General features: G+C 38.0%; 1 protein-coding gene across 2 annotated transcripts in view; it reads right to left on the reverse strand.

The window, feature by feature from the left end:
• Positions 1–14,411, reverse strand: part of LOC107693550 (sodium/potassium-transporting ATPase subunit beta-1-interacting protein 3-like) — a 73,529-nt gene that overhangs the window by 32,151 nt on the left and 26,967 nt on the right. For both annotated transcript variants that reach the window (XM_016492975.1, XM_016492976.1), the window contains exons 2-3: positions 9,343–9,480; positions 5,083–5,163 (exon numbers count right to left, since the gene is read on the reverse strand). In XM_016492975.1, the coding sequence (XP_016348461.1) occupies positions 5,083–5,163; positions 9,343–9,480 (219 nt within the window). The remainder of the gene's footprint in view (positions 1–5,082; positions 5,164–9,342; positions 9,481–14,411) is intronic.

Below are 14,411 nucleotides of genomic sequence, written 5' to 3' on the forward strand. Positions count from 1 at the left end.
GAGACAGACAGAAACACTATGAGACAGACAGACATGATAAACACACTGCGAAAGAGACAGACAGAAACACTATGAGACAGACAGACATGATAAACACACTGCGAAAGAGACAGACAGAAGCACTATGAGACAGACAGACATGATAAACCCACTGCGAAAGAGACATACAGAAACACTATGAGACAGACAGACATGATAAACACACTGCGAAAGAGACAGACAGAAACACTATGAGACAGAGAGACATGATAAACCCACTGCGAAAGAGACAGACAGAAACACTATGAGACAGACAGACATGATAAACACACTGCGAAAGAGACAGACAGAAACACTATGAGACAGACAGATATGATAAACACACTGCGAGAGAGACAGACAGAAACACTACGAGACAGACAGACATGATAAACACACTGTGAGAGAGACAGACAGAAACACTACGAGACAGACAGACATGATAAACACTGCGAGAGAGAGAGACAGACAGAAACACTACAAGACAGACAGACATGATAAACACACTGTGAGAGAGACAAACAGACAGACAGAAACACTACAAGACAGACAGACATGATAAACACACTGCGAGAGAGAGAGACAGAAACACTACGAGACAGACCGACATGATAAACACTGCGAGAGAGAGAGACAGACAGAAACACTACAAGACAGACAGACATGATAAACACACTGTGAGAGAGACAAACAGACAGACAGAAACACTACAAGACAGACAGACATGATAAACACACTGCGAAAGAGACAGACAGAAACACTATGAGACAGAGAGACATGATAAACCCACTGCGAAAGAGACAGACAGAAACACTATGAGACAGACAGACATGATAAACACACTGCGAAAGAGACAGACAGAAACACTATGAGACAGAGAGACATGATAAACCCACTGCGAAAGAGACAGACAGAAACACTATGAGACAGACAGACATGATAAACACACTGCGAAAGAGACAGACAGAAACACTATGAGACAGAGAGACATGATAAACCCACTGCGAAAGAGACAGACAGAAACACTATGAGACAGACAGACATGATAAACACACTGCGAAAGAGACAGACAGAAACACTATGAGACAGAGAGACATGATAAACCCACTGCGAAAGAGACAGACAGAAACACTATGAGACAGACAGACATGATAAACACACTGCGAAAGAGACAGACAGAAACACTATGAGACAGACAGACATGATAAACCCACTGCGAAAGAGACAGACAGAAACACTATGAGACAGACAGACATGATAAACACACTGCGAAAGAGACAGACAGAAACACTATGAGACAGAGAGACATGATAAACCCACTGCGAAAGAGACAGACAGAAACACTATGAGACAGACAGACATGATAAACACACTGCGAAAGAGACAGACAGAAACACTATGAGACAGAGAGACATGATAAACCCACTGCGAAAGAGACAGACAGAAACACTATGAGACAGACAGACATGATAAACACACTGCGAAAGAGACAGACAGAAACACTATGAGACAGAGAGACATGATAAACCCACTGCGAAAGAGACAGACAGAAACACTATGAGACAGACAGACATGATAAACACACTGCGAAAGAGACAGACAGAAACACAGACAGAAACACTACAAGACAGACAGACATGATAAACACACTGTGAGAGAGACAAACAGACAGACAGAAACACTACAAGACAGACAGACATGATAAACACACTGCGAGAGAGAGAGACAGAAACACTACGAGACAGACCGACATGATAAACACTGCGAGAGAGAGAGACAGACAGAAACACTACAAGACAGACAGACATGATAAACACACTGTGAGAGAGACAAACAGACAGACAGAAACACTACAAGACAGACAGACATGATAAACACACTGCGAGACAGACAGAAACACTACGAGACAGACAGACATGATAAACACACTGCGAGACAGACAGAAACACTACGAGACAGACAGACATGATAAACACACTGCGAGACAGACAGAAACACTACGAGACAGACAGACATGATAAACACACTGCGAGACAGACAGAAACACTACGAGACAGACAGACATGATAAACACACTGCGAGACAGACAGAAACACTACGAGACAGACAGACATGATAAACACACTGCGAGACAGACAGACAGACAGAAACACTACAAGACAGACAGACATGATAAACACAGAGACAGACAGACATGATAAACAATGTGAGAAAGACAGATATGACAAACACATTGTGAGACAGACAGACAGATATGATAAACACACTGACAGATGGACATATATGCTCAACGTTACAAGACATATAGACAGATATGATTAACACTGTGAGATGGCAGACAGACAGATAGATAGATGGATAGAATCTAATGTCAGACTGTTTGCGATTCTTCTCATCACAGTCTAATCATAATCAGTCTTACAGTAGGGGGTCCTCAGTGCAGCATGATATTATCATATGGTGTGTCATTTGCCGTATGACAGTAGAGACAGCGGTGAGACAGTCATATTTTGAGGTGTTTCATTGAGAGTTGTGGTGGACCGTGTTAATGCAGTGGGTGCATGCTGAATAATGGGGTGTTATGAGGAGCAGGTGGCAGAGGGCCGGACTCAGGCATTAACCCAACAGATGGACAAACAGCGCTCCCTCACTGCTACATATGGACAGCAGGAGGACAAGCGGCTAATGGAGAAAACACACACACACACACACACACACACACACACACACACACACACACACACACACACACACATAAACACACAGAGACAGAAAAGAAAGGATCAATGCGCTACTACTCGCTGCTTTCTGGACAGCAGATCTGTCTGAATCAGCTCATGAATATTCATGCATTGACTTTATAGAGGTGAGGGGGGTATGGGGGGAAGGGCGTCCCACCTGTGACAGCACAGTAAAGAAAAGGGAGGGAGTGACGGAGCGTGACTGTGTGAGACAGAGTAAGCAGAGGATGAGGATGAAAGGAAAAACACAAAAATAAAGGTGGGATAAAATTTAACCGAGTACATACAGTACGCATATAGTAAATTAATAAATAAACTTAAAGTGCAGAAAGCACTTCCCATATCGTTTGTTGATATTGTCCAAGGCCATGAGTCCAATTACACAACTCTCTTGTGAGCAAAGAACAAAACTAAAAAGGTTCAAATAAATACATGAATCAAACAACATTAAATACAGCTGATACACAGACAAGGACGGTTTGTGCTGAACACATTAGGCTTTGTGGGATGAATTATTGGCTGCTAAGAGCATGAAGCCATTGAAATTCAAGAGACACCGAGAAACAAAACACTCAAACTATAAGAACAAGCCTGTTGAGATTTTTCAAAGCAACATATGTAAGAAATATATAAATAAACTACTGTTTATAAGTTTGGGGTCGGCAAGATTTTTTAATGTTTTTGAAAGAAGTCTTGTATGTTCATCAAGGCTGAATTTATTTGATTAAAAATACAGTAAAAACAGAAATATTGTGAAATATTACTGCAATTTAAAAATACTCTTTTCTATTTGAATATATTTTAAAAATGCAATTCCTGTGATGCAAAGCTGAATTTTCAGCATCATTACTCCAGTCTTCAGTGTCACATGATCCTTCAAAAATTATTTTGACATCTTATTATCTACTTATTTCTTAATATCTATGTTGAAAACAGTTGTGCTGCTTCATATTTTTGTGGAAACCATAATATTTTTTCATGATTCTCTGTAACATTGCAAATGTCTTTATGATCACTTTTGATCAATTTAATGCATCCTTGCTGAATTAAGTATTTTGTATTGAATTTTATATTGTAAACAATTTTGATACTGTGTTGTCTTGCCACTTGATGTCCAATGTAAAATCTGGGTTCTGAAGCAAAACCAGTATTGAAACATCTTCAATGCAAGTATGCAGGACATTCCTACACATCCCAACAGTGACTATTATTTTACCAAGGAGGATGTAATTAACCTCTTTTGTTGGACCTGGAACAACATTCCCGTCAAACATATTTTTTCATGATTCTCTGTAACATTGCAAATGTCTTTATGATCACTTTTGATCAATTTAATGCATCCTTGCTGAATTAAGTATTTTGTATTGAATTTTATATTGTAAACAATTTTGATACTGTGTTGTCTTGCCACTTGATGTCCAATGTAAAATCTGGGTTCTGAAGCAAAACCAGTATTGAAACATCTTCAATGCAAGTATGCAGGACATTCCTACACATCCCAACAGTGACTATTATTTTACCAAGGAGGATGTAATTAACCTCTTTTGTTGGACCTGGAACAACATTCCCGTCAAACAAAACATCATCCTAACCCTATTTCCAACCACAACTATTAGTTTTTCTTAAAATTAGAGGGAAATTAAATTATCCTCAAACCCCAAACTTAGCCTTAACGTAACCCTAAACCTAACCCTGAAATCGGATTGGTTAGTTCCAGGAAAATCTAAAAATGAAAAGGTTGGTGGACAAGGTTAATTCTGAAAGAACAGCAGCTCATTACACATGTACCAGATTTACTTGCAGACTTTAAGATGTTCTTGTCCAATTTCACTCCACCTCCTAAAAGCGGATAAGAGCTTTTCATTGTGAGAACAAGAAATCTGAGTCCAGGAAACAGGCCAAGCAGGAGTCATAAACAAGCGCACACAGAGAGAGGAGGATGTGTAAATTATACAGCGAGCTTGTTTCTCACTGCTAACACACTAGGGGCTGAGTGTTTGAGTCCATGACCTGCCAGCACACGTAGACAGAAGTGTATCATGGGATGGGTTGGGGATAACACAACTACTGCTTCAACTTCTGTTTTACAAAAGGCTTTAATCTGATTTCATTTCCTCTACAAAGATGTACTAGTTTCTTATGTGTTCAATGCAAACTTAAGAGTAAAACACTTCTTCAAGCACTTCTAAATAAAGTTTCAGACAGTCTGTAAAAACATCATAAATAGCCCCATTTAGCTGTAAAACAGGGTCATTAAAATGCCTCATACTCCTAAACATTGAGGGCTGACCAATGTGTAACTTTAGATGGGAATCTTTCTTACCTTTGATAGACCTCCAACCTCCAGGTAGAAGCAGACGATAAAGACGTTCCAGGCCACCCACACCGCTGTCCACACAGTATACTGTCAAAAAGATGGACAATTCATTACTCCAACGATTTGTTCCAACATTCAAACACAGGCTACACTCCACAGGTGCAGTCACATTTACTGTTGCTTGAAGACACTTCACAGGCGAAATCCAGTCATTTCAATAGGAATCTGCGCATTTGGCAATTTTGTGTGAGGGTGAAAACCTCCCAAAGCAGATTTCGCTCATTTTCAAGTTGGTCACATGACCCGAAAGCCGCTTAGTTTGAAAGTGACTTCTGTGTGAGCTGTGCTTTAAACATCTTTACACTATTGGCAAAGGACAATGCATTTTCCCATCATGTCATTACAAACCTTTATGACTTACTTGTTTTCTTTTTTTTTTGTCCATACAATGAAAGAGGTCTAAAACAACTTTTGGACCCCATTGACTTTCATAGTATAGACAAAACATTTTTCCAAAATCTCTTCTTGTGCTCCACAGAGGAGTAAATGATGACAGAATTTCATATCACATCACATTTTTTCAGTAAAACCATTCAGTACCATAGTATATATCAAAGTACCGTGGTATTAAAAAAGTGAAATGAAGTGACATGTGGCCGAGTATGGTTACCCATACTAGGAATTAGTGCTCTGCATTTAACCCATCCTAAGTGCACACACACAGCAGTGAACACACACAAACCGTGAACACACACCCGGAGCAGTGGGCAGCCATTTATGCTGCGGCGCCCGGGGAGTAGTTGGGCCTTGCTCAAGCGGACCTCAGTCGTGGTACTGAAGGTGGAAGAGAGCGCTGGTTATTCACTACCCCCACCTACAATTCCTGCCGGACCGGAGACTCGAACCTTTAGGTTACGAGTCCGAATCTCTAACCATTAGGCCACGACTTTACCACCTGATACCATCACTGTACCACTGAACTACCACACTGGAGCACTTTTATGCAAGACATGGCTGGCAACTACCATCTAGAACAAGTTTGAACTCAAGCCGCTCCAGTTGCAGTAACATCAGAGCTGTTGTATATGGGAAACAGAAGTCGAGCAGATGCTTGAAAACATCCGCAGTGAGCGTGTTTGGATTTAGAGCTCAGTCCTGAGAAAAGCACCTTTCTTTTACCCACTCTTATCTTTTATCTCCAGATTTGTATTTTTCTTTGTTCTGATTTGATCTTCTTTTTATAGCAGAACATCTCATTTGAACACCACGCCTTTTGTCTTCCTGGTCGTTTGTACTGTTGTTTACCACACACAATCATTTGGGATTTTTATAAGCCTATAAATACCACTGAAATGCTAATCTGAATTAACGCTCCAAACTGAGCCTGCTGGTATACAAACTCCCGGAAACAGAAAAAGGTACGTGCATTCATTTTTGTCATTATCATGAAGCAGATAGTGCGCATGGGGAGTTTAAAGAGAATACAGAAGTTTATGCCACACAAGAGTAAAAATGGATCTCAGGTTTCCTGTCAGTCCCTTACAGAAGACCAGCTTGAGACGACTTTATAGAGCAATTTCCTACAAAAGAGTTTTTCAAAACACCTTCCACTGGGATTTCCTCCACTGATATACAAAGATCAGAAGACTGTCTGAGGATTTTTCTATTTTGGATAGTTGAGTTTCACACAAAGTTTCAAATGGAGCAAAGTTGTGAAAGTTTACATGAGGCAAACTCCAACCTCAGGAATTACACTGGTAACACATTACTGCAGATTCATCCACCCACCGAGAAAAGCAGTCCCACCTCAAAGGACAACGTTACAGATCACATAATAAATGTTTAAACTACATCATTTATGTAAGAGCTTTAACAACAATACGAGCTTCGCATTTCTGCTCATAAGCACTTTGTTTCAATCACGCCATTGACTTCCATTGTACATTAGATAACTGCATTACATTTTTTTCTATAAATTGAAGGACACGAAGTTGTATTTCACACAAAATATTAATTTAAAGTTAAAACTGGTTGTTTGACAGGATACTGTATCCATTTGTGACTCATGAAAAAATACAAACAGATCAGCAAGACTAAGGCTTTAATACGTCTATCTCTCAGAAAATGAATGTCTTGAAGGGAAATGATGCACCTCAGACAGAATGATTCACACGTCAAATCACTATTATATGGTGACTGGTGTAATTTGAACCCATTGTGAAGCAGAAGTGACACAAGCCTGAGCAATACTCCTCACCATTCCCAGGAGTCTCAGCACCGCAAGTCTTGTTTCCAGGCTTGTCCTTCGGCCTTTTCTCACGGCTTTGTTCTATTCTTGGCTTCTCAACTTTTTTGTCACTTTGATTAACTTGATATTTCTACTCACCATGTGAGAATTTTCTGTTTGAAATTAATTAGCATCACATTTTGGTGTAATCATATGTGTAAATCTAATGTATAATGAGCAGCTCAGAGTATTATTATAAAGATCAGTACAAAATAATGCCTAATTAACTCATCTTCTCAGTTTTATATTTAACTATCTTTATATCGGTTTCAATGCTATCCAGAATGAAAATGCCCACAAATATCAGCAAAACACTAGCAAAATGCATAGCAAATAATGCATTGGAATGGAATATTAACTTAGTATTCAGAGCATAATGAGCAATATACAATGTATCTTTTAATAGTTTAATAGTGGAATAACTATGCATTTTGCAATGATGAAAATTTCAAACAACAGTATTTTGCATTGATATTGCATGACTTCATGTTTCTCACATACAATAAAAAAATAAAAATAACAACATTTAACCCCATTTTGTTTAAACATGACTTGACTTCTGTCAGTCTGATTAAATAAGAAATCAAAATGGATATTTGACTGTGGCTGATGTTACTTCTAGCTCATTTGTCATGCATACATTCTTCTACACAATATACACATTTTGGCAAACTTAGTAGGCCGTCTCTTTTTTCAAAGCATGCAGAAAATTTGCATACTGTGCACAGTATGCTATATTCAGATATGAATTATAAATTATAATGTAGCAATAAGAAGAATAGAATGTTATGCTATTTCAAACATAGCCATGGATTCACTGAGCTATGATGTAAACTGAAGACTATTGGTTATCAAAAAAAATTCAGTATGAATATTAATACTCCAAAAATAGCTTGCTTCCCGTCTCATCAACTGAACTAAAGGCTTGATAATCCTGTTGAACTTGAAGTGAAGCTGCATCATGGACTGACCCAGTGAGGAACTGAAGGGAGCTGGACTCTAATCATTTAATTCATGATAATTAGTTGCAGATTTAGGGGATTAAAATGCCATAGAATGTGTCAAAGTATAAGGCTAGTCCAGTGTCTGCAGTGCTGCGAGTCCATTATCAGCTAAGGGCTGAGTTCAATTCTGTTTCAGAGGCCTGCTGTCTTTGATCAACAGTAAGCAGATTTGCATGTGTCACAAACACTATTTGCGTACAAGCATTTCTAAAACAGTTTGTCATAAAGGAACAGATCCAAATTGACACTGTTATTAAACAGATTTTTAGCTAGCAAAACCTGTCAAGAACATGTCCGGGTCATATTTCAAAATGAACAGAATGAAAAATAACATGATTTTTGTTGTTGTTGTTTTGCATTTTGTGATTATTTTATGACGATTCCTATAATCTTAACTATTTTTTTCATTATTGTAATGCATTTAATTCATGCTTATTTATTTTATTCACATTATATGATTTATTGTAATGTATGGAAGCCTGTTTCTGCCACAGAATTGAAAAATAAAAAGCTGGTAATTGCGACTTATCTCACATTATATTTTTTTATCCACCACAGAATAAAAAATGGTAAATGCGACTTTTAATCTCACAATTCAGACTTTTTTCCTTTCAATTGTGAGTTTATATCTCACAGTTATAAACTCGTAATTTGCAAGTCAACATTTTACAATTCTTCTTTTGTTCAGAATTGCGAGAAAAAAGTCTGAATTGAGAGATATAACCAAACGATTGTAAGAAAAAGTCAAAATTGTAAGAAGAAAGTCGCTTTTTTTATTCCATGGCAGAAACAAGCTTCCATAGCAATGAGATGACAATCTAATGAGAATGACAACTGAGAAGAATCAAAACTGAAAACAAATACAAAAGTAAAATATCCAAACTTTAATTTTGGTGATTAAAATATGACCTGAACAGTTTTTTTGTGAGATTTACAAGGTCATCATAGTAAAGATAAATTAAAAGCAGCACTTACCGCCACAATATAGCGAGGTCTGTATTGAATGGTGCCAAAAAGACCCAGGATAACAACCAGGATGTGGAAGAAGTTTGCAAGGATGGGAGCCCACTGGTAGCCCAAGAAATCAAACACCTGCCTCTCTAATGCCACCATCTGAGAGAGAGAAAGAGTTGAGAGGACATATATTTAGATGAGTGATTCCCTTACGAAAAAGAAGTTTATTCAAGTGTACTATTAGTATACTTCTTTTAAACTAAAAATAGGAAAGTATACTTTTAGTCTACTTTTTATGTACTTCTCAGAAATGGGCTTTATGTACTTCTCAGAAATATACTTAAAATGACATTTAAGTATACTTGACTTATACTTAGAAAAAGACTAAATATATTTTAGCTATAATTGTGCTCCTAGAATCCGTGTTTTCTTTGTTATACGGTAGTGGGCGCTAGTATAAAAGCGTCTGCTAAATGCATTAATTTAATTTAATTTAAAATTTAACTATACTTCAAAGTGTACTAAAAATGCTACTACAAGTATTTAATTAGTAAACTATCAGTATACCTATAAGTTCACTTTTAGTATAGTTGCAGTACAAACTACACATTTTGATGTAAACTAGTTGTGTACTCAAAGTTTACTACTGTTATACTTAAAGTATACTTAAAAGTATACTTTTATGTACTAGAAAGTGGGCCAATTTAGTCCCAAGGAGTATTGAAATAGTACACTTACAAGTATACTACTAGTACACTGATATTTGTATACTTACTACATAAAGTATACTTAAAAATATACTTGAACTTTATTTAAGTATACTTACTAAAATAAACTTGAAGTATACTACTTTTTGGTAAGGGTTCAGATGAGGAATGATCTGGAATAAAAGTTTAAAGCATGCTGTTACAACTAATTTGCATGATCATTTCTCCTTTTAGACTTTGATGATTTTGATAGGACTATCAAAGGATTTTTGACACAAGAGACTTCTTTATGTGTCAAACTCTTAAACTGCCAAATATTTTTTGCAGGAACTATAGAACAACAGACCATCTCAGTAATGATTCTTTCAAATTCAGACGAACTGTGAGATAATGAAACTGTAGAAACATTTGGAGCTGTTCAAACACCTTTCAAAACTTCAACAGAACATAATCCTTATTGCCACACATTTGGAGCCAGTGGAAAATTCCTGATCTATTGAATAAATGGCATATGTACAATTGTATCTGTATCTTACAAGCTTTTTAAACTACACTAGTTGTGGTGCCAGAGTTATTTAGCAACAGCCAACTAATCATACACTTCCTATACACTATAGTCAGGTTAAATGCCATATTGAATTTAATGTTGATGAAAATGAGGCTGTGAGGGATAGATGTACAGTCTTTACAATGGCACACACTATATAAAGGTCCTAGATCACGAAATTTTCAAAACTGTTTTATGGAGTTTTTGGCAAAATTTCTTTTTCTGAAAGATGTTTCCTCAGTTAAACAATTGGTATGCTTGTTAAACAACCATACTATCCATTCAACACACTGTACTTCAATCCCTCTCAGCCTTGTTTTCATTCCTGTCAAAAATTAAATGACACACACACACACACACACACACACACACACACACACTGTGCATTTATTTTAGCATCTAAACGTCAAACATGACAGAAATTGCATTGACTTACACTTAACAACTGCTTCCCTGAATATTGTTGATTATAGGTTATAAAAAACACAAACATGACCATTAGAGAACATTCTGATAATGTTAATCACATAAAAACCTTGGTGTGATGAGACATTTCCACACATGGACAAGCAGTTATTAAAACACCTGTGCTTGTCATGTGCTGCGCTTGTCCAAGTAACATTATTAAACTTTCAAATATGCAAATAAGTATATTAATGCAAAGATAACAAATATACAGTGTGAAATTTCATCATAAAGGTGGTCCAGAAGAGAGATTTTGTCTTTTAAAAGAAATCTGAAATACCATGTTTTTGCATTATTGACTATTTCCTAAGAGAACTCTCTCCAAACGCACTTTACATGATTTCCTCCGAATGAGAAAAAACACTTGTTTTATCATCAAGCATTTAAAAGTGGCTCTTAAAACTCCTCACACATCAAAGAACTTGTTTTTATCATTATAGCATGCATTTGCTCAGGAGTGTAACACTGTCTGCTAATGCGTGGAACACAAGGATGGCGAGTTGCCGACATGACCCCACGTCCCGCCGCCGTCTCCTGTGAGGCTCGCTGTGAAGAGCTGTTTAATGAGAATTCAGTGAGAGTGTGACTGCATGCTGTGAGATGATGAAAGAGGAAAAGACATGGAAACCTGCACCGCTTGCAAAATGAAATAATGCTGTGATAGAAGGCAATGAAATGGAAACATTAATGTCGGTCTAATTAATTTAATCCCACCGGTCACAATAGTGACCGTAAAGAAGGTTTTCATTTATAAAGCTCTAAAAATGCTACTGACTGGTGTTTTAGTGCATTTCCTGCAAATATGTAAAAAAAAATAAAGGGTCTCAATTAAATATGTGCAGTGTCACATGGTTAGTGCAAATTGTCACATGACCAGAGCAGTTTATTTCATGTTTGCACCATGAGAAGGCTCCAAGACAAAAGGCTAGTAAAGTACTGAAAAGATATGACAAAGATTTTTGGTACATGTTATCTTTAAGGTGTCTAGCATTAATATATTAATTCACAATAATTATTTAAGGTGTGCTGTGTGAAGATACAGCAAGCTGTCTAATAACCAATCATGATGTGCCAAGTATATGAAATATGTAAAAATGTAAATGAGATTTGAGACCTACAGCTAACAGTAAGATTTAAATTTCAGTCTGTTCCTCAAACAAAACTGTTGTCTGATATCACAAGACTTGGAATACACAGTACACAAGTTGTATGGACTATTTTATGATAATTTTTGACACTTTTGGTCACTGTCATTCTTGAACATTCTTCAAAACACATGAACATTCTTCAGAGTATCTCATTCTGTGTTCTACACACCAGTAAAGGTTTTATAAAAATAAAGTTTGCTTATTGGCACCAGTGGTTCCAACTAAAGTTTCTTTATAGTGGAAAAACGTCTCTAGGTTACGTATGTAACCATGGTTCCCCGAGGGAACGAGACGCTGCGTCGAAGTCGCTTTGGGAACGCCCTTGCGTGACCGCGTTCTGAAGCACGTGTCAAATCAATCCAATGGAGTAGCGAGACGTCACGAGCGGGGTGACGTAAGCACCAGAAAGTATAAAAGCGCATCCGGCAGAGCGCAAACCAGCTTCGATGAAGTAGCGCCTGGAGGGATGCAGGGAGTATGGCAAAGAGACGCAGCGTCTCGTTCCCTCGGGGAACCATGGTTACATACGTAACCTAGAGACGTTCCCCTTCAGGAACTCGAGCTGCGTCGAAGTCGCTTTGGGAACGAGAATACCCACTGCGCCATACTACCAAGTCCCTGCCTGTGTGTGTATCTTACGAGCACATCACGAAGAGAGCTCGCCATAGACTTTTTCATGATTGTTTTTTATATATGCTTACTTATATGTGCGGACAGACAACAGTAAATAGACAGACACATACACAGAGCGCTACTGAAGAGCAGAAGCTGGTTTGCGCTCTGCCGGATGCGCTTTTATACTTTCTGGTGCTTACGTCACCCCGCTCGTGACGTCTCGCTACTCCATTGGACTGATTTGACACCTGCTTCAGAACGCGGTCACGCAAGGGCGTTCCCAAAGCGACTTCGACGCAGCTCGAGTTCCTGAAGGGGAAGTTTCTTTAGATTAATAAAACTCTTCACACTTACAAAGATCGGTTAATTTAAGAAATGTGCTTTGGGGAACCAAATATGGTTCTTCTATGGCATCACTGCTAAAAAAAACCTTTTGGAACCTTTATTTGTAAGAGTGTAGAGAAGAAAGTCAGTCACACAGATGTGAAACAACATGAGAGTGAGCAAATAGTGACAGAATACTCATTTTTATGAATTACCACTGAAGGAAACCACTGCATTGAAACCACACGAAATGTTTGTTACCAACACAAAGTCAATCAGTAAAACTGAAAAAAAATAAAAATAATAATTCTTCAGCCAAAGTGGCACAGAATTATCAAAACCGACATTGTGTCCTGAGACACCATCTAAAGTAAGTAATTTAATAAATAAACCTGAAAGCTTGGATTCTGCACTTAGAAACTAGTCCCCTTCTATTTACATCCTGTCTGTCCTGCTGACATTTCAGAGCTAAATGCCAGGAAACACAGCATCCCACCTGACAAAGACCAGCGCCCTATATGAGCACGAGTGCCAGGGGATTGTGGGACTGTGGGCACATCATAGACCTGGCAGACACAATTAAGCATCTGCCATGATGGCTTGATCAGAGCTGAACATCTTGGACAATGTGTGGAGCAGACAGCAGGAGCAGATCACACAGAGAGAGAGAGAGAGAGAGAAGTGTGGTGGGGGTGGGTTGTGACAAAAAAGAAAAGGAGTGGGTGATGGATGAGGAGAGAATGAGTACAGATGAGAGTGGAAGAAAGGATACAATGAGGAAGATGAAATGATGGGTAAACAGACGGGTGGGACGTCACTGAAAACAAGCGACAAATGACAGAGAGAGGGAGAGAGAGAATAAAGAAGAGGAGTTGTGAGACTGACAGATAAAACACAAGTCTGTCCCGTTCGAATCAGTGACTGGGAAAGTGATGCCTTCCAAGTCAAAAATATGGACCCACGAGTTGAAGTACTGTATGAAAACAGAGAAACAATACTTGCATAGACTGTAAATAAATAAGCAAATGAAGTAAATATTGGAAGTTTATTGGAGAATGTTTTACAAGTAAATACTATTTCAGTTTTTCTACTTGAAAATTTCATATTCAGAATGTTTCTTGACATTTCTTTGTAATTATTTGTGAAATTTACTGGCAATTCCAGTTACTTGCCAACTTTTATTCTCACTGTAGTATTGTTGTTGCCGCCGCCACCATGTTGTGGAGATGCTGTGTGTTTCGTTGTGAAAGTGAAACTACTTTGTTTGGTCTTCCAAAAGAGGAC

Source organism: Sinocyclocheilus anshuiensis, unplaced genomic scaffold (assembly GCF_001515605.1).
Source record: "Sinocyclocheilus anshuiensis isolate Anshui unplaced genomic scaffold, SAMN03320099.WGS_v1.1 scaffold967, whole genome shotgun sequence".
Classification (NCBI taxonomy): domain Eukaryota; kingdom Metazoa; phylum Chordata; class Actinopteri; order Cypriniformes; family Cyprinidae; genus Sinocyclocheilus; species Sinocyclocheilus anshuiensis.